The sequence below is a fragment of the Mobula hypostoma genome, chromosome 12 (assembly GCF_963921235.1).
Source record: "Mobula hypostoma chromosome 12, sMobHyp1.1, whole genome shotgun sequence".
Taxonomy (NCBI): Eukaryota; Metazoa; Chordata; class Chondrichthyes; order Myliobatiformes; family Myliobatidae; genus Mobula; species Mobula hypostoma.
In genome coordinates this window covers 1,805,844-1,827,907 of record NC_086108.1, presented here as the reverse complement: position 1 = coordinate 1,827,907, position 22,064 = coordinate 1,805,844, and the positions used below count along the sequence as shown (strand labels likewise).

At 42.3% G+C, this 22,064-nt stretch overlaps 1 protein-coding gene across 3 annotated transcripts in view; it reads left to right on the top strand.

Moving 5' to 3' along the window:
* Window positions 1-22,064, top strand: part of ccdc61 (coiled-coil domain containing 61) — a 107,208-nt gene that overhangs the window by 55,058 nt on the left and 30,086 nt on the right. For all 3 annotated transcript variants that reach the window (XM_063064842.1, XM_063064843.1, XM_063064844.1), the window contains 3 exons: window positions 4,569-4,651; window positions 15,583-15,854; window positions 20,712-20,790. In XM_063064842.1, the coding sequence (XP_062920912.1) occupies window positions 4,569-4,651; window positions 15,583-15,854; window positions 20,712-20,790 (434 nt within the window). The remainder of the gene's footprint in view (window positions 1-4,568; window positions 4,652-15,582; window positions 15,855-20,711; window positions 20,791-22,064) is intronic.

Here is a 22,064-nt window from a genome sequence, read left to right as displayed (position 1 = left end):
AGCATCACCTCCTTGCTCTTATATTCTAGAGTTCTTGAAATGAATGCTAACATGGCATTTGCCTTCCTCACCACCAACTCAGCCTGCAAGTTAACCTTCAAGGTGTTCTGCACAGGGACTCCCAAGCCCCTCTGCATCTCCGATTCCTGCATTTTCTCCCCATTTAGAAAATAGTCTGCACATTTATTTCTACTACCAAAGTGCATAATCATGCATTTTCCAACCTTGTATTTCATCTACCACTTTTTTGCCCATTCTTTTAATCTGTCCAAATCCTTCTGCATCCTACCTGTTTCCTCAACACTACCTTCCCCTTCACCAATCTTTGTATCATCCGCAAACTGGGCAACAAAGCTACCTATTCCATCATCTAATTCATTTTATACAGCATAAAAAAAAACTGGTCCCAACACTAACCCCTGCGGAACACGACTAGTCACTGGCAGCCAACCACAAAAGGATCCTTTTATTCCCACTCACGGCCTCCTACCAATCAGTAATGCTCTAACCACGTTAGTAACTTTCCTGTAATACCATGGGCTCTTAACTTAGTAAGCAGCCTCATGTGTGGCACCTTGTCAAAGGCTTCTGAAAGTCCAAATATACAACATCCATTGCATCCCTTTATCTATCCTACTTGTAATCTCCTCAAAGATTTCCAATAGGTTCTTCAGGCAGGATTTTCCCTGAAGGAAACCATGCTGACTTTGCACTGTCTTGTCCTCTGTCACCAAGTACTCTATCACCTCATTAACAATTGACTGTAACATCTTCCTAACCACTGAGGTCAGGCTAATTGGTCTCTAATTTCCTTTCTGCTGCCAGAGTCCAATGAGTTTTGAAAGATCATTTCTAATGCAACCTCTTTCAGAATCCTAGGGTGCAGTTCCTCTGGTCCAGGTAAGTTATCTAACTTTAGGTCTTTCAACTTTTTGAGCACCTTCTCTTTTGTTACAGAGACTGCACCCACTTCTCTTCCTTCACACACTACAACATCAGGCATACTGTTAATGTCTTCCACAGTGAAGACTGACGCAAAATACTCATTTAATTCAGCAGCCATCTCCTTGGCCCCTGTTATTATTTCTCCTGCCTCATTTTCTAGCGGTCCTATATCCATTCGCTCTGTTTATTTTTAACATACTCGAAAAAACTTGTACTATCCACTTAAATATTATTTGCTAGCTTGCTTTCATATTTCATCTTTTCCCTTCTAATGATTTTTTTTTATTGCTCCCTGTAGGTTTTTAAAAACTTCCCAGTCTTCTGCATCAGACTTTACTTTCTCCCTATCAAATTGTGATCACTGGTTCCTAAGGGCTCTTTTACCTTAAACTCCCTAATCACTACCGGTTTATTACATAGCACGCAATCTAGTATAGCTGATCCCCTAGTATGCTCAATGACAAACTGCTCTAATCTCTTAGGCATTCAACAAACTCACTTTCTTGAGATCCATTACCAACCTGATTTTCCTAATCGACTTGCATGTTAAAATCGCCCATGACTACCATAACATTGCCCTTTTGACTCGCCTTTTCTGTTTTCTGCAGTAACCTGTGGTCCATCTCTCAGCCACTTTTGGGAGGCCTGTATATAACTGCCATCAACGTCCTTTTACCCTTGCAGTTTCTTAACTCAACCCACAAGGATTCAATATCCTGCGATCCCATGCCACATCTTTCTACTAATTTGATGCCATTCCTTACCAACAGAACCACACCACCCCCTCTGCCTACCTTCCTGTCCCTCTGATATAACGTGTAACCTTGGACATTCAGTTCCCAACTACACCCATCCTTCAGCCACGATTCAGTGATGGCCACATCATACCTGGCAATTTGTAATATTGCAACAAGATCATCCACCTTATTTCTTATACTACGCGCATTTAGATACAACACCTTGAGTACCGTATTTGCTATCCTTTCTGATTCTGCACCCCTAATGATTTGATACTCAGCCTTCTGGCTGCAACTAAGTCCTATCACCTGCCTGCCCTTCCTGATAATCTGACTGCACACTATCTTTACCTTTTTACCATCCGTCCTTTCCTGAGTCCCTTCACTCCGGTTCCCAACCTCCAAATTAGTTTAAACCCTCCCCAACAGCTCTAACAAACCTGCCCGCAACAATATTGGTTCCCCTTGGGTTCAGGTACAACCTGTCACTTTTGAACAGGTCATACCTCCCCCAGAAGAGATCCCAGTGATCCAGGAACCTGAAGCCCTGCCCCCCGCACCAACTTCTCAGACACGCAATTATTTGCCAAATCATCATGTTTCTACCCTCACTGGCGTGTGGCACGGGTAGCAATACTGAAATTACTACCTGGGAGGTCCTGCTTCTCAGCTTTCCACCGAGCTCTCTAAATTCTCTTTTCAGGACCTCTTTGCTTTTCTTTCCTATGTCATTGGTACCAATATGTACCAAGACATCTGGCTGCTCCCCCTCCCCCTCCAAAATGCTGTGGACATGATCTGAGACATCCCTGATCCTGGCACCTGGGAGGCAACATACGATCCGGGTGTCCCGTTCACATCCACAGAACCTCCTGCCTGTTCCCCTCACTATCGAGTCCCTTATCACCACCACTCCCTTCTTCTCTCTCTTTCCCTTCTGCACCGTGGTCCCGTGCTCGGTGCCTGTAACCAGGTCGCCGTGGCATTCTCTCAGGAGGTCATCCCCCACAACAGTATCCAAAGCCGTATACTTGTTTTTGAGAGGAATAGCCACATGGGTGCTCTGCTCTAACTGCCTATTTCCATTTCTCCTGATGGTCACCCAGCTACTTGCCTCCTGCAACTTCAGGGTAACTACCTCCCTGTAACTTTAACCAATTATATCCTCGCTCTCCCTTAAAGCCGCCAGTCATCCAGTTGCTGTCCAGATCCCTAACACAGTCTTCAAGGAGCTGCGGCTCGGTGCACTTCACGCAGATGTAGTTCCCCAAGAGACTCTGGGTCTCCCAGTTCTCCAACATCTGGCACGAAGAGCATACCACAGCCATTTAAGTGGAACAGTAAGAGAGGGGAAAAAAAACACAGAAAGGAAACCTTAACAGACGCTTTACACAGCTGACGCCTCTTCTGAGCTGAAGCCTGTCGCTTCTACTCTCACCACTGGCCTACTCCCATTCAATGGCCGCTCCGCTTATCCCTTCTGTACTTTTATTTAGTTCGCCGAGCTCTGTTGATGCTGCTGATGGGCCACATACAATGGACAAACGCTCTCGAAGCTCCCTTTTTAAATAACCGCTGCTGACCTGTGAGAAATCCCTGTTGGTAAAGCTCCGTTGACGTCGCTGATAAGCTACGTACAATCGGAGGAAGGTGAATGGCAGGTGGGGAGCCAGAATGGGGAGTAGGAAAAGAGAGGAAGAGGGAGGAATTACAAGAACTTAGAGAATTGATGCTCTTGCTGTCAGGATGGAGTCTACCCAGCCAGAATATGAGGTTGCCATGAATCCAGGATTCTAGCCACTGTGGTCTCGTGTCTCCTATCTTATTTATCTGATCTGTTTGATACAGTTCATTCTGGATCACAATTAGGATCATGCCAACAGAAGTATCTTGGATGCTAGAAATCTGAAGAAAATCACAACAGATTTTTAAAAATATATTGATGTAATGATGTATCCTTTTGCCCATCCTCCTAAACCCATGTTCTCTGGTCTCTATCCCTTCTGCCACTGGAAACAGTTGTCTTATTTATTCCAAACTGGCCATGATTTTGAACATTGCTATCAAATCTACTCTGCTCAAAGAGCCCAGGTTGTCAGCTCGAAATTCAATTCAATTCAAGTTTAGTTGTCATTCAACCATACATGAAAACTTCCACGAATACAGCCAAACAAGACAGTGTTATTCCAGGGTCAAGATGCAGAACATAGTACCAACAGTCACACAACACAATGCACACATAAGACAGCATGTATAAGATAGCAAGCACATGTAGGATATCAGTAAAATGCAACCACGCAAAAAAAAGTAGTCCAGACCCTGAGTCCATGAATCCAACAAAAATCTGCAATCGACCACAATACAGCTTGTCTTCTGCCGAGTGAGTACTGGGATGGGGGTGGAGGGGGCAGCACCAACTCCAGCTTGCACACCACGCCACTCTGCACCTGGTCAAGCGCACCAGCTTCAATGCCTCTCTGCTGGTGGTTGTAAACAGGAGACACCACGGCTAGAAGCGTAGTTCTTGCTATGGCCGAGGCCACGCTGCTCCCTTGCCGTCCACTCCTGCTGTTCGCCAATAAATCAGCGAATTCCACGTTAACAATGTCAAAAAGGGTCTTGCGATCACAGGAAAAACGACTAAGACAGTCACTCCTCCTCACATCTGCTTCGTATGCCAACTCGTCTCTGACACAGCACAAAGTCCAGTTCCTGCAGCTTCTCTGCCAAAGCGCAACTCGCTGATGGGGGTAGGCCTGCAGTACTTCAGGTTGTTGAGGTCTAGCAGGATCTTGCAATTATAAAAATAAATGTTTAAAAAGAACAGTAGCACCTTTGTTGACCTTGTAGAATTAATGTTCATTTTCTTTCTGATTCTGCCCTCAGCTTGAAGAGGTAAAGGCCTCAGAGCGGAAGTTGAAGCTACGAGTGAAGAACTTAACTGTTGAGCTGGGTTTATACAAGAGGGGGTGAGTTTGTGACTGGAACTGTATGAGCACCAAAGCTGTATTCACTTTACAGCGGCTGCACAATCTGTGCTGAGTGAGCTGACCTTGTCTGCATGGTTATGGTTATGGTTACCCTTTCTGCCCTTGGTCTGGGAGGATGGAACTCATCTATGACCTTGTCAAACAACAATGTATGAAGTTCAAAAACAGTGGATGCTGGAAATCTGAAATGAAAACAGAACATTCTAGAAATCCTCAGCAGGACAGTCAGAATCTGTGGAAAGTGAAATAAGAGTTGGCTTCAAGTCCAAGACTCTTTGTTGGAACTGCTTCTTTCCACTGATGTTGCTCAACAGCTGAGTTTCCAGCATCGTTCGTTCTTCATCACAGATCGACTTTATTCACCAGATACACTCAGTGGCCACTTTATTAGGTACAGGAGTGGGGCCCGGTGTGACCTTCAGCTCATCCACTTCAACATTCGATGTGTTGTATGGTCTTTTCCTTTTAAATCTTTTCATTAATTTTCAAAATTATAAACACAATAACAGTGTTGATACAAAGAGTTTGGAATAACCTTATTATTGATAAACATATACAAAAAAAATTTCAAATAGCATAGGTATAATAGACTTCCAAACTCATGATGAAATTAATCATAAAGAAGAAAAAGAAATAAAAAGAAAAAAATATATACAAAGAAACCCCCCCCCAAAAAAAGAAAAAGAAGAAATAAATACTAAACCCAAAAAAAGTAAACGGAACAAAACAGGGCTAGACCAATATCTTAAATTGAATACATTCAGTAATGTTGGCAACTCCGCTCCTCTATTCATATATTTTAAGTTAATAAAGAGGATTTCGAAAGGTCAAATTACATCATATGAAAATGTTGCATAAAAGGTTTCCAAGTTTCTTCAAATTTAACCGAAGGATCAAAAATATCACTTCTAATTTTTTCTAAATTTAAACATAATATAGTTTGGGAAAACCATTGGAATGTAGTAAGAGGATTGGTCTCCTTCCTGTTCAATAAAATGGATCTTCTGGCCATTAAAGTAACAAATGCTATCATCCGACAGGCTGAAGAAGAAAAAGATCTATGTTCTACCATTGGCAATCCAAAAATTGTCGTAATAGGATGGGGTTGTAAATCAAAACATAGAACTGTTGAGATAATATCAAAAATATCTTCCCAATATTTTTCCAAGAGAGGACAGGACCAAAATTGATTATGGGGAGCAAGGACATGGCAGACCAATTGAATAATTACTTTGGTTCTGTCTTCACTAAGGAGGACATAAATAATCTTCCAGAAATAGTAAGGGACAGAGGGTCCAGTGAGATGGAGGAACTGAGTGAAATACATGTTAGTAGGGAAGTGGTGTTAGGTAAATTGAAGGGATTGAAGGCAGATAAATCCCCAGGGCCAGATGGTCTGCATCCTAGAGTGCTTAAGGAAGTAGCCCAAGAAATAGTGGATGCATTAGTGATAATTTTTCAAAACTCGTTAGATTCTGGACTAGTTCCTGAGGATTGGAGGGTGGCTAATGTAACCCCACTTTTTAAAAAAGAAGGGAGAGAGAAACCGGGGAATTATAGACCGGTTAGCCTAACGTCGGTGGTGGGGAAACTGCTGGAGTCAATTATCAAGGATGTGATAACAGCACATTTGGAAAGCGGTGAAATGATCGGACAAAGTCAGCATGGATTTGTGAAAGGAAAATCATGTCTGACGAATCTCATAGAATTTTTTGAGGATGTAACTAGTAGAGTGGATAGGGGAGAACCAGTGGATGTGGTATATTTGGATTTTCAAAAGGCTTTTGACAAGGTCCCACACAGGAGATTAGTGTGCAAACTTAAAGCACACGGTATTGGGGGTAAGGTATTGGTGTGGGTGGAGAATTGGTTAGCAGACAGGAAGCAAAGAGTGGGAATAAACGGGACCTTTTCAGAATGGCAGGCGGTGACTAGTGGGGTACCGCAAGGCTCAGTGCTGGGACCCCAGTTGTTTACAATATATATTAATGACTTGGATGAGGGAATTAAAAGCAGCATCTCCAAGTTTGCGGATGACACGAAGCTGGGTGGCAGTGTTAGCAGTGAGGAGGATGCTAAGAGGATGCAGGGAGTCTTGGATAGGTTGGGTGAGTGGGCAAATTCATGGCAGATGCAATTTAATGTGGATAAATGTGAAGTTATCCACTTTGGTGGCAAAAATAGGAAAACAGATTATTATCTGAATGGTGGCCGATTAGGAAAAGGGGAGGTGCAACGAGACCTGGGTGTCATTATACACCAGTCATTGAAAGTGGGCATGCAGGTACAGCAGGCGGTGAAAAAGGCGAATGGTATGCTGGCATTTATAGCGAGAGGATTCGAGTACAGGAGCAGGGAGGTACTACTGCAGTTGTACAAGGCCTTGGTGAGACCACACCTGGAGTATTGTGTACAGTTTTGGTCCCCTAATCTGAGGAAAGACATCTTTGCCATAGAGGGAGTACAAAGAAGGTTCACCAGATTGATTCCTGGGATGGCAGGACTTTCATATGAAGAAAGACTGGATGAACTGGGCTTGTACTCGTTGGAATTTAGAAGATTGAGGGGGGATCTGATTGAAACGTATAAGATCCTAAAGGGATTGGACAGGCTAGATGCAGGAAGATTGTTCCCGATGTTGGGGAAGTCCAGAACGAGGGGTCACAGTTTGAGGATAGAGGGGAAGCCATTTAGGACCGAGATTAGGAAAAACTTCTTCACACAGAGAGTGGTGAATCTGTGGAATTCTCTGCCACAGGAAACTGTTGAGGCCAGTTCATTGGCTATGTTTAAGAGGGAGTTAGATATGGCCCTTGTGGCTACAGGGGTCAGGGGGTATGGAGGGAAGGCTGGGGCGGGGTTCTGAGTTGGATGATCAGCCATGATCATAATAAATGGCGGTGCAGGCTCGAAGGGCCGAATGGCCTACTCCTGCACCTATTTTCTATGTTTCTATGTTTCTATGTTAAAACATATGAGTTAAAGAAGCCATCTCAGAGTGACATCTGTCACAAATAGGGTTTATATGGGAATAAAAATGGGCTAATTTATCTTTAGACATATGGGTTGTATGCACTACTTTCAATTGTATTAATGTATGTTTAGCACATATAGAGGAAGTACCGACTATTTGAAAAATTTTATCCCATTTCTCTATAGGTAGACAAAGTTGAAGTTCCCTTTCCCATTCATTTTTAATTTTATCAGATATACCTGGCTGTAATTTCATAATTATATCATAGATAAATTCTATTAATCCCTTCTGGAGAGGATTTAAACCTAAAATTTTATCAGTGATATCAGTAGGGTATGAAGTCGGAAAGGTAGGCAACGTAGTATTAAAAAAATTTTTTATTTGTAAATGTCTTTAAAAAAAAAAATGGGATCTAGGCAAATCGAATTTCTTAGATAACTGTTCAAAAGACATGAAACAGTTATCCAGAAATAAGTCACGAAAACATTTAATACCTTTCGTTTTCCATATCAAAAAGGCTTAGTCCATAACGGAGGGTTGAAAAAAGAAATTAGATATAATAGGGCTTGATAACATAAATTTGTTCCAACCAAAAAATTTACGAAATTGAAACCATATTCACAATGTATGTTTAACTATTGGATTACCCATTTGTTTATTCAACTTAGATAGTACAAAAGGAAGTGAAGTTCCTAAAAGTGTTGTATGGTCAGAGTTGCTTTTGTGCACACCACTGTTGTAATGCCTAGTTATTTATTTATGGTGCCACAGGCAGCTGCGGAGGCCGAGTCATTGGGTATATTTAAGGCCAAAGTTGATTAGATTCTTGATCGACAGGGCCTAAAGAGATATGGGGAGAAGGCAGGAGATTGGGGCTGAAAGGGAAGTGGATCAGCCATGATGAAATGGAGGAGCAGACCTGATGAGGCAAGTGGCCTATTTCTGCTCCTGTATCTTATGGTTTTATGGTCTTATTTGAGTTACTGTCGCCTTCCTGTTAGCTTGAACCAGTCTGGCCATTCTCTGAGCTCTCTCATTAACAAAGTGTTTCTGGCACCAGTTTTTGTTGCTGGCACCATTCCCTGTAAACTCTAGGTGACTGTTCTGCATGAACATCCCAGGAGATCAGTTTCTGAGGTACTCAAACCATTCTGTCTGGCACCAACAATGTTTCCATGGTCATAGTCACTTGGATCACATTTCTTCCTCATTCTGATATTTGGCCAGGGAAACAACTGAACCTATTGACCATGTCTGCATGCTTTGAGGCATTGAATTGCTGTCCCATGATTGGCTGATTAGATAATTGCTTTAACAAGCGGGTGTACAACTGTACCTAGTAAAGTGGCCACTGAGTGTACTTTTACACGTATTAGGAATTTGCTGTGGAGTGTTGGTCAGAGCATGACGTGCAACAAAAACATCAACGTTCAACAATTAGAAAGAATAAAACATTATATAAAAGGTAAAGAATTATGTACAGGGGATTTCCAATGATTGAGCTATCATTCAATTGGGGCAGCCACTTGGGACAACTGTTAAAGAACAGAAACTATTTGAGAAAATAGCCAGTTTCTTTTGTTTATTTGGGACACTATACCTCTTAATTGGGACAGGAAACTTGCCAAACAGCTTCTAACTAGCGTCAATCACGTGCACTTTCGGGGCTGTTAGACACTACTCTGTGCTTAGAACGAACATTTTTTTTAAATAGCAATTTAAATAATAGTTTTTAAATAGTCAGTTGCATGTGTTTGTGTTCAAAAAGCAGTGATTTTTGTCACTGATAGCTGGCAAGAAATAAGCAGTAAGACAATTCAGAACTGTTTTGCTCAGTGAAGTTTCAAGCATTCATGCTTGGATATGTCAGAAATGGTAGGGGGCGAAAATAAAATGATTTCACTACTTCAAGTTAGCTATGAAGAGTTTGAAGGTATCCACAGTCATCTTGAATGTTATAAGGAAAGCGAAGATTTGGAGGATGCAATCATCGATAGCATTGTATGGAGATAGCCCATTATCTGTACCATGTGTCTGTGATTATTTTGTTCATGTACAGTCAATCAAAAGAGCATAGCAGCGTACACTGGAGTCAGCTTTAATATCACTGGCATATGCCATGAACTTTGTTATTTGGCAACAGTACATTGCAATACATAATATAGAAGAACAAAAAATAATATTAAATAAGTAAATCAATTACAGTATACGTATATTGAATAGATTAAAATTGTGCAAAAACAGAAGTAATATATATATTAAAAAAGTGAGGTAGTGTAGGAATAAAAGGGGCCTTTTCTGGTTGGCTGCTAATGATAGTGGTCAGGGGTCAGTATTGGGACCGCTACTTTTCACATTCTTTGTCAATGATTTGCATCATGGAAATGATGGCTTTGTGGCAAAGTTTGTAGATGATGTGAAGATAGGTAGAGGGGTAGGTAGTGCTGAGGAAGCAATGCGATTGCAGCAGGACCTAGACAAATTGGAAGAATGGGGAAAAAGTGGCAGATGGAATACAGTGTTGGGAAATGTACGGAATGCATTTTGGTAAAAAGGAACAATAGTGTGGACTACTGTCAAAATGGGGAAAACATTCAAACATCAGAGGTGCAGAGGGACTTAGGAGTCCTCGCAAGACTCCCAGAAGGTTAATTTACAGATTGAGTCTGTGGTAAAGAAGATAAATGCAATGTTGGCATGTATTTCAGAACCAGAAGCAGGTTTGTTATCACTGGCATGTTTCGTGAAATTTGTTAGCTTAGCAGCAGCAGTTGAATGCAATACATAATACAGAAGAAAGAGAAGAAAAACATAAAATAATGATGATAAATAAATAAATTAATTAATCAATTACAGTATACATATTTTGAATAGATTAAAAACCATGCAAAAAAAGAAATAATTTATATTAAAAAAGTGAGGTAGTGTCCAGGGGTTCAATGTCCATTTAGAAATTGGATGGCAGAGGGGAAGAAACTGTTCCTAAATCGCTGAGTGTTTGCCTTTAGGCTTCTGTACCTCCTACCTGATGGTAACAGTGAGAAAAGGGCATGCCCTGGGTGCTAGAGGTCCTTAATAATGGACACTGCCTTTCTGAGACACCGCTCCTTGAAGATGTCCTGGGTACTTTGTAGGCTAGTGCCCAAGATGGAGCTGACTAAATTTACAACTCTCTGCAGCTTCTTCCGGTCCTGTGCAGTAGCTCCCCCCACCCCCACATACTGGACAGTGATGCAGCCTGTCAGAATGCTCTCCACGGTACATCTATAGAAGTTTTTGAGTGTATTTGTTGACATACCAAATGTCTTCAAACCCCTAATGAAGTATAGCCACTGTCTTGCCTTCTTTATGACTACGTCGATATGTTGGGACCAGTTTAGATCCTCAAAGATGTTGACACCCAGGAACTTGAAACTGCTCACTCTCTCCACTTCTGATCCCTCTATGAGGATTGGTGTGTTTTCCTTCGTCTTACCCTTCCTGAAGCTCTTTCGTCTTACTGATGTTGAGTGCCAGGTTGTCACTGCAACACCACTCCACTAGTTGGCATATCTCACTCCTGTACACCCTCTCGTCACCATCTGAGATTCTACCAACAATAGTTGTATCATCAGCAAGTTTATAGATGGTATTTGAACTAAGCCTAGCCATGCAGTGATGGGTATAGAGAGAGTAGAGCAGTGGGCTAAGCACAGACCCCTGAGGTACGCCAGTGTTGATCATCAGCGAGGGGAAGATGTTATCACCAATCCACACAAATTGTGGTCTCCTGGTTAGGAAGCTGAGGATCCAATTGCAGAGGGAGGTACAGAGGCCCAGGTCTGTAACTTCTCAATCAGGATTGTGGGAATGATGGTATTAAATGCTGAGCTATAGTCCATGAACAGCATCCTGACGTAGGTGTTTGTGTTGTCCAGGTGGTCTAAAGCCCTGTGAAGAGCCTTTGAAATTGTATCTGCCATTGACCTATTGTGGCGATAGGCAAATTGTTGAGGCAGGAGTTCAGTCTAGTGATGACCAACCTCTGAAAGCATTTCATCACTGTAGATGTGAGGGCTACCGGGCGATAGTGACTAAGGGAGTTTACATTATTCTTCTTAGGCACTGGTATAATTGTTGCCTTTTTGAAGCAAGTTGTCTCTCTCTCTGTGTCTCTCTTTTTCTTTTTCTCTCTCTCTCTTTTTCTCTCTCTCTTTCTCTCTTTCTCTCTCTCTCTCTCTTTCTCTCTCTTTCTCTCTCTTTCTCTCTCTTTCTCTCTCTTTCTCTCTCTTTCTCTCTCTTTCTCTCTCTTTCTCTCTCTTTCTCTCTCTTTCTCTCTCTTTCTCTCTCTTTCTCTCTCTTTCTCTCTCTTTCTCTCTCTTTCTCTCTCTTTCTCTCTCTTTCTCTCTCTTTCTTTCTCTCTCTCTCTCTCTTTCTCTCTCTTTCTCTCTCTCTCTCTCTCTCTCTCTCTCTCTCTCTTTCTCTCTCTCTCTCTTTCTCTTTTTTTCTCTCTCTCTCTTTTTCTCTCTCTTTCTCTCCCTCTCCCTTTCTCCCTCTCCCTTTCTCCCTCTCTCTCTCCCTCTGGTGTGGTGGAAGATTTGGGCAGCTTTGCTGCCTCAGGGCCTGGCCAGCTTCTAATAGGTGAAGAAAGAATGAATTCAAAATTTTATCAAGACATTTTACAGGAGAACATCAGGGTCGCGGTCTGTCACCTGAAGCTTAATAGAAGTTGGATGATGCAACAAGACAATGATCTGAAACACAAGTAAATCAACAACAGAATTATTTTAAAAAAGAAAAAAATTAGTGTTTTGGAATGGTTTAGTCAGAGTGCAGACCTTAACCCAATTGAGATGCTGTGGCATGACCAGAAGAGGGCTGTTCATGCAAGGTATCCTAAAAATATTGATGAACTGAAACAGTTTTATATGGAGGAATGGTCTAAAATTCTTCCTCGCCATTGTGCAAGTCTGATCAGCAGCTACAGGAAACATTTGGTGGAGGTTATTGCTGCTAAAGGAGGTTCTACCAGTTATTAAGTACAAGAATTCACGTACTTTTTCCAGCCTGGACTGTGAATGGTTAAACAATGTGTTCAATAAAGACATGAAAAGTACAATTGTTTATGTGTTGTTAGATTATGCAGATTGTGTTTGTCTATTATTGTGATTTAGATGAAGATCAGACCACATTTTTTGAGTAATTAATGCAGAAAAGTAGGTAATTACAAAGGGTTCACAAACTTTTTCTTGCAACTGTATCTATGTCTATGTCTCAATCTATGTCATCAGGTCGTGTTCATGGGTTCAGAAATCCACTCAGAAATCTGATGGCAGGGAAGATGATGTTTCAAAATCATTGAGTGGGTACCTTCAGGCTCCTGTACCTCCTCCCTAATGGCAGCAACGAGGAGGGCATGATCTTGGTGTTGGGGTCCTTAATGATGGATGCCACCTTTTTGAGGCATCGCTCCTTGAGGATGCTGGGGAGGCTGGTACCCATGGTGCTGACTGAGTTTATAACTCGGTCAGCTCACAATTCCTCTGTTGATAACTGTTAGGATCGAATACAGTTTTATAGTATTGCAGTAGTGTTGATAGTGTTGTAATTTGTTTTGTATTTCATTTGAATACATAATTCATTAAAAGTTCATTTAAATACATAATTTGTTTAATTTTAGCTAAAAGTTTAATACTCATTTTTTATGCTATACTTTTTAACTGTTTCCATGAAACTTTGGCTAATTAGGGCAGCTGTTAAATTGGGCCAAAATGTACTGTTCCTGGTGTGTCCCACTTAACTGAAATCCACTGTATATTAAAAAAGATTCTTGCAATTATATAGCTCCTTTAGGGTAGTATAACCTCCAGCTACACAGAGGGCTTATCAGACAAAAGTTCACCAAACCACACAATGGAAATGGAAATTGAGTGAGCGGCTGATGCTTGCACATGGGCACCCTGTGCCTGAGCCTAGTCCTATATGAGGAGTGGTCACTTGGATTACATGCACAGATGAGTCAAACATTCATGAGAGTTTTCCCCGCCAGGAATACTAGAAACAGAAATGGCCATTTAGCCTAAATAGTCCTCTCGGCAATTTTATATCACACGAATCTCTTTTTGTTCACCTCTCTACTTCCATTCCTGTTCTTGTTTGCTTTCCCTTTGAAAGTATGTCAGTCACCTGCGTCAACTTCTTGCCATAGCATCTTCCACATTCTAATAAAGTTTCCTATTGTTTTATAAGGATGACTTGTATATCTTAGTCCCTAGTTTTTGATTCTCTGACAAAAGAAATGCTTGTTAATTGATTTATTAAAGTTCAAAGTAAATTTTATTGCCAAAGTACATACAGTATATGTCACCATGTACGTACAACCCTGAGATTCATTCTTCTGTTGGCATACTCAGCAAATCTATAGAATAGTAGCTATAACAGGATCAATGAACGATCAACCAGAGTGCAGAAGACAACAAACTGTATAAATGCGATGATAAATAAATAGCAATAAATTATGAGAATATGAGATAATGAAATAAAGAGTCCTGAAAGTGAGATTATAGATTGCAGGAACATTTCAATGATGGAGCAAGTGAGTGCAGCTATCCCCTTTTAATCAAGTGCTTGATGGTTGAGCGGGTACTAACTGTTCTTGAACCTGGTGGTGCGAGTCCTGAGGCTCTTCCTGATGGCAGCAGCGATGGCCTGGGCGGTGGGGCTCTCTGCTGATGGCAACACATAGAAAACACTGGAGAGACTCAGCAGGCCAGGCAGCATCTATGGAAAAGAGTAAACAGTGAATGTTTCAAGCTGAGACCTTTCTTCAGGACTGAGAAGGGGGGAGGGGGGAATAAAAAGGTGGGGAGAGGGGAAAGAAGCTAGCTGGAAGGTGATAGTGGGTGGAAAAAGCTGAAAGCTGGAGAGTGAGCAATCTGATAGGAGAAGAGAGTGGACCATAGGTGAAAGAGAAGGAGGAGGGGACCCAGCTAGATGAGAAGAAGTAAAAGATCAAGAGTGAGAAATGGGGGAAGGGGGGAATTTGTTCACCAGAAAGAGGAACCAGTATTCAAGCTATCAGGTTGAAGGGTACCCACACTGAATATAAGGTGTTGCTTCTCCACCCTGAGGGTGGCTTCATCTTGGCATGAAGGAGGTCATGGATTGACATGTCAGAACAGGAATGGGAATTGGAATTAAAATGTTTGTACACAGTACACAGCTTATCGGAGAATGATCTCAGGTTTAGCAGATCAATAGCAGAAACTCCTTGTGTCTGTGTTCAATTGCTCTAATTAGATTATCCCAGGGCATGAATCAGTTCAGAGTTCACAAGGAGCTGCAAGGACAGTTTTAAACAGCTCACAAAATGGCAACCTCCATTCCTTTGCCTTCATGGCAAGAACAAAAACAATTTGGTCTGTCTACTTCCACTGTCCTTGATCCATTTGAGTTCAATGTTTTCTTCTATATTGATTCCTTCATGGCTAACGATCCAGATCGATTGTTCCATACGTCAAAGTAGTATAAAAAGAAAAAAGTGAATGCAGTATATAATGTAACCGTTACAGAGAAAGTGCATAGCAGGTAGACAATCACTTTTATTGTTTACTCTACACCGTTCATTCATAATTTAAAACACCTCCAGTATCTCTGTATCTCTCTCTCTCAATCCTTTCTGTGCTCCTCTACCCCCACAACTAGCTTATAGGATTTCCTGCCGGTGACCCTTCCTGTTGATAGCCACTGAAGTCTTAGGACCACAGGACTCAAAAGAGCCATTCCTCTGGACCTAATGGGGTTGAGCCGTTCCTGACTCGTTCGGCCATCTTCTATATTAGACTAAGAAACTCAGTCCACTGAGTCCCACTAATATTTGCATGCAGATTTTGAATCTTTTTTTCATCCTTTTCCTCCTCCACCCCTTCCGTTCATCATGCTCTGCTCTTCCTTCCAGTCGACTCACTCCAGCAGGACCCTCTCCCCAGAGCCGGTCGAATTTTAGTCCAAGTTCTGAACGGCACTCTCAGAACAGGACGAGCTCAGCCCACAGGCTTCAAGAGGGCAGCCGTTCTGCCTTGAGGGACCGGAGCAGGCAGTGGTCGGGATCCACATCCAGAGAGAGGAGCGGCGGGCAGACATCCTTTCGTGGTAGGGAACGGTCATCTTCTCGGGAGAGTCAGAGAGGAAATCGATGCCACGTGCACAAGCTGACTCCCTCTCCAACAGGTACAGGATGTCTCAAAGCATCACCTACACACGGCAAATCTATAAAGCTAGTTTAAAATCTGGACCAGCTGGAAAAATGGGTTGAAAAACGGCAGGTGGAACTTAATGCAGACTAATGCAGGGTGTTGCACTTCGGCAGGACCAACCAGGATAGGTATTACACAGTGAACTGTAAGGCACCGAGGAGCGCAGTAGAACAAACAGATCTGGGATACGGGTCCATAAATCATTGAAAGTGGCATAGGATGTAAAAAAGACTTTTGGCACATAGACCTTCATAAATCAAAGTATTGAGTACAGGAGATGGGATGTTATGTTGAAGTTGTATAAGATGTTGGTGAGGCCTCATTTGGAGTATTGTCTTCGGTTTTGGTCACCTATCTACAAGAAAGATGTAAGTAAGGTGGAAAGAAGACAGAAATTATACAGGGATGTTGCTGGGTCTGGAGGACCTGAGTTATAAGGAAAGATTGAATAGGTTAGGACTTTACTCCTTGGAACATAGAAGATTGAGAGGAGATTTGATAGAGAAATACAAAATTATGAGGGGTAAATTATAGGGTAAATGCAAGCAAGCTTTTTCCACTGAGGTTGGGTGGGAGTACAATCAGAGGTCATGGGTTAAGGGTGAAAGGTGAGAAGTTCAAGGGGAACCTGAGGGGGAACTTCTTCACTCAGAGGTTGGTGAGAGTGGAATGAGCTGCCAGCAAAAGTGGTGCATGCAAACTCGATTTCAATGTTGAAGAGAACTTTTAAATTGGTTAACACTTCATCGTTATATGCTCACCACTCTTCCTACAATTTAAAGTGGTCCATAGGTCCCACATGACCAAGGATAAGTTGTCTCGCTTTTATTTGGGTATATCTCCTTATTGTGATAAATGTAATATTGGAGAAGCTTCACTCATTCATATGTTTTGGACATGCCCGAGTCTTGAAAAATATTGGAAAGAAGTATTTCAAATATTCTCCGTACTTTTTAAAGTAAATTTTAAGCCTAATCCTTTGACCGCTTTATTTGGTAATGTTGGAGGAAAGGATATTATTTTGGAGAAATCTGATTTGCACATTTTGGCTTTTATTTCTCTTATGGCTAGGAGGGCGCTCTTGCTTAAATGGAAAGATGCGGTCCTGCCCACTCATGTTCAATGGCTGCGTGATGTGATGTCATGTTTAAACTTAGAGAAGATTCGGTGTTCAATTTCTGAAACTAATCAAGACTTTCAAACATTGTGGGGACCTTTTCTGAACTATTTTCAAATCCTTTGATTTGCCGTTAAAGCACAGATGGTGGCTAATAATATACTTTTTTTTCTTTTTTCTTCTTTACTAATCAGCTTCGGTCTTGGTAGTGGGTTAGATTTTTTTTCCATATAATAAATTTACTATATTTCACTATTATGAATTAATCAATTTGTATGAATATAGGGTAAGGAGTTTGTGTGTGTGATTCAGTATAATGTATTTGATATATTTTTTTCTTGAACTCTCTATTCTCCTATGTAGAAAATTAATCAAAAAAAAATTGGGAAAAAAAAAGAGAAGTCTGGATAGATGCATGGGTGGTAGGGGTATGGAGGGCTATGGTCCCAGTGTAGGTCAATGGGAAAAGGCAGTTTAAATGGTTTGGTATGTACTAGATGGGCTGAAGGGCCTTTTTCTGTAGCTGTAGTTTTCCATGACTCTAACAGTATAGCAGTAAATGGGAGTATTCTTCACACTTATCTATGAGTTCTGTCTGTTTTGCCAATTTAATTAAATCCTCGCAGATTACTGGGCCCTGTGGTTATTGGAAATGGTTTCTCTTCACTTCAGAGAAGTCCTTCATGAATGTGAATATGACATTTGTAAGACGGTAAGACAGAGGAGCAGAATTAGGCCATTCAGTTCATCGAGTCTGCTCTACCATTCCATTATGGCTGATTTTTTACGCCACTCAACCCCATTCTCCTGCCTTTGTCCTGTTACCTTTGACGTCCTCACTATTGAATAACCTATCAACCTCCACTTTAAATACACCCAATGACTTGGCCTTCACAGCCTTCTGTGGCAATGAATGCAACAGATTAACCACCTTCTAGCGAAAGAAATTCTTCCTTATCACATTCTAAAGGGATGTCCTTGTATTCTGAGGCTGTGGTCCTAGACTCCCTCACTGTAGGAAACACTCCACTCTATCTAGGCCTTTCAATATTTGATAGGTTTCAATAAGATTTCCTCTACTCCCTTCCTCCAATTCTTCTAATCTCAAGTCTCTTCGTCTTCTCAATGTAAGAAGAATGCCAGATTTCACAGTCTAGCTACATTACTCATTTCTTTTGTTCCTGGAACCATTGTGTTAAATGGTTTTTTAACAACACTATCTTCTTGTTCCTGGGTGAATTTTGAAGGACTGTCGAAGGGTTTCGGATTGAAACATTGACTGTACTTTTTTCCATAGATACTGCCTAGCCTGCTAAATTCCTCCAGCATTTTGTGTGCATTAATACTAAGTCTAGACTTTTTCCTCCAACTTCCAGATTATCAATCTAAATTTAATTTCCACTGCTACAGGAGTGGGATTTGAACTCTGGCCCCTAGTCTAGTAATTCAACCTGCACCATCCCATGCTGACATTTTTGTAATTTGAGCTTGCACCCAGGACCGAATTGTGTACCAGCTCCATCTGGTCTATTGTCTACTTTCCTCTCCTATCAGATTCTTTCTTCTCCAGCCTATGACCTTTCTTACCCTCCTGGCTTCACCTATCACCTTCCAGCTAGCCTCCTTTCTCTCCCCAACCTTATAATTTAGGCGTCTTCCCCCTTCCTTCTCAGTCCTGAAGAAGAGTCTCATCCTGAAATGTCGACTGTTTATTCTTTTCCATAGCAGGCCTGGCCTGCTGAGTTCTTCCAGCATTTTGTGGGAGTTGCTTGGATTTCTAGCATCTGCAGATTTTCTTGTGTTTGTGCTCTAAACCCCTAACTCTTGTTTCACAGTTCAAGATTGTTCTCATTTTTCAGTACACAAGTGTAAAGGAGGGTGAAATGATTGTTACTCCGGATCCGGTGCAGTATAAGGAACACGAGAGGTCTCCATTGGTCAGGGTCGACCATGGACGTTGCGTCCCAGCTGTCCAGATACACAAGTCAGGGCACTAGAACATGGAGAGCAAGCTGTTGCCCATGTAGCAAGCTCACCCTCTCCACACATCTGATGAACCCAACAGCAAAGACCGATGCAGTTTGGCACCCGGAGCTGCCAGTCAGCATTGAACTCAATGTAGGACTGCCTTAGGGACACCAGCTCTGGATTTTTCCCTCGGGGTTTACTCCTGTAGCTTCTTCCATGAGTGGGTATAGCCGCAAGGCAGCAGAGGTTTGAGATCAGTTTTCCTTCTCTTTGGTGAGCTGCAAACCACAGCTGATAAGCCCCACCTGCTCGAAGAAACTGGTTTTTAAGGCACCAATAACCTGCCTTTGTCCCTTCTCCTATCAGTAGAAATGGTTCCGATGGGCCTAGTAGATAAGTGATACGTGAAGGTCAGGAGCTAGAATTGATTGACAGAGGCTATTTGAGTCGCAGGCCACTGGAAGAATTTAATAGATAGTGGGAACTTATCCCCAGTACTACCCCCGGCTATGACAACCTTAAGGAACCAAAAAAAACCCCACAAAGTTAAAATAAATATAAAGATTAGCTTATATACTTTACATAGACAAAAACAGTTTTTCAAGGAAGTTACCAGGAAACTAGATGAAAGCAAGGAATGGATGTTGTCTACATGGATTTTAGTAAGGCATTTGACAAGGTTGCACACGGGAGGCTGGTCAAGAATGTTCAGTTGCTCAGCATTCAGGATGAGGTAAATTGGATTAGACATTGGCTTTGTGGGAGAAGCCAGAAAGTGGTCGAAAGTAGTGTTGATGGGTTGAATGTTCATTCAGAAATCGGATGGCAGAGGGGAAGTAACTGTTCCTGAATCGTTGAGTGTGTGCCTTTAGACTTGTGTAGCTCCTTCCTGATGGTAGCAATGAGAACAAGGCATGACCTGGGTGATGGGAGTCCTTAATAATGGACACCATCTTTTTGAGGCATCGTTTCTTGAAGATATCCTGGATACTTTGGAGGCTGGTGCCCATGATGGAGATGACTAATTTTACAGCTCTCTGCAGTTTACTTCGATCCTGTGCAGTGACCTTGTCCCCATACCAGACGGTGATGCAGCTAGCTAGAATTATCTCCATGGAACATCTGTGGAAATTTTCAAGTGTTTTTGATGAGATGCCAAATCTTCTCAAACTCCAAATGAAATATAGCCCCTGTTGTGCCTGCTTTGTAGCTGCATCAATATGTTGGATTCAGGTTAGATCCTCAGAGATCTTGACACCCAGGAACTTAAAATTGCTCACTTTCCACCTCCGATCCCTCAATGAGGACTGGTGTGTGTTCCCTTGTCTTACCCTATCTGAAGTCCACAATCAGTTCTTTGGTCTTGCTGACGTTGAGTGCAAGATTGTTGCTGTAACACCACTCGACTAGCTGATCTATCTTGCTCCTGTATGCCTCTCGTCACCACCTGAAATTCTGCCAACAATGGTTGTATCATCAGCAAATTTAACTGTTCCCCCAATTGTGATGTACGTTTGACAGCTAGCAGACTTTGCAATAGTTCATGTTTTCAGCAACTCTGAGAGAAGACAGTATAGTAATGCTGAGTGTTCTCTTAAAGGGTGTCCCATTGGACCCCTAGCCAATAGGAATCTGGTGGAACTCCTCACTAGGTGTTGATGTATGTTAGGGTGCTCAATATTTGTGTGCAACAGGGCATCAAATGCAACTTGTGGTCAAAGCTCTCACTCCTTTTTATTTCCTCAGGGAGCCGACAGCCACGCTTCGACCCCACGGCGTACGTGCACAACAAGGAACGCAAACGCAAGGAGGCAGACCAGAGGAAGTAAGTTGTACCAAGTGGTGGGGGGAGGGTGGGGAGGCAGGGAACCAGGCCTTTGCCTAATAACAATAATTAATCATTAGAACAACTAATGATTAAATGCAGACCCTTCTACTTGCCTCGGGGGTTCTGACCCGTGATCGTAACCGCAGTATACGTACCACTAGCGGCTGACTATAAGCAAGCACTCGCGAAACTGCACGATGCTGTCTGTAAACAAGAAACAGCCCATCCTGACGCATTTCAAATTATAGTTGGCAACTTTAACCAGGCCTGTTTGAAGAAAACCCTGCCCAATTATCAACAGCATGTAACCTGTTGCACCAGAGATCACACTAGGCCACTGCCACACTACAATAGGGAATACCTGCTGTTCCTTCCCGAAACCGTATTTTGGCAAGTCGCATCATTTGTCTGTACTCCTGCTACCTGTATACAGACAGAGCCTAAAGAGCAAGGCCCCAGAGATCAGAACAACCAAGAGGTGGTCGCAGGAGGCTGAGGATCGGTTACAGGATTGCCTTGAGTCAGTGGATTGGGCTGTATTCAAGAATTCGTCTGAGGATCTGAATGACTACACCAGGGTAGTAACAGACTTCATTAAAACAGCTGTGGATGAGTCTGTTCCCACAAAATCGTTCATGGTTTTCCCCAGTCAGAAGCCCTGGATGAATAATGAAATCCAGAATCTGCTGAGAACCAGATCAGAGGCATTCAAGTCTAGAGATGAAGAATGCTACAAGAGGTGCAGGTATGATCTCCATGAAGCCATCTCTCAGACAAAGTGGAGATTCTGGACTAGAATGGAATCAACAAGGGATGCTCGACAGCTGTGGCAGGGTTTGAATGCCAAAACTTCGTACTAAACTAAATCTTGCGATATAGGGGATGGCAGAGCTTCGCTTCCAGATGAGCTCAATGCCTTCTATGCTCGCTTTGAACACGAGAACAGAGATGAACCATCACGCACCCCCATGTCTCCTGATGATCCTTTGGTCTCGGTATCTGAAGATGACATGTGGGCTGCCTTCAAGAGAGTGAATCCAAGGAAAGCATCTGATCCGGGTGGAGTAGCTAGCCGAGTACTGGAGCCCTGTGCCGATCAGCTGGCTGGTGTATTCACAGATGTCTTCAACCTCTTGCTCTGGCAGTGTATGGTACCCTGTCTAAATGACTGTTGCACAGTGGCACTTACATCCACAGTGATGAAGTGTTTTGAGAGGCTGGTGTTGACGCATATCCACTCCTGTCTGGTGACCTGCATCCGCTTCAATTTG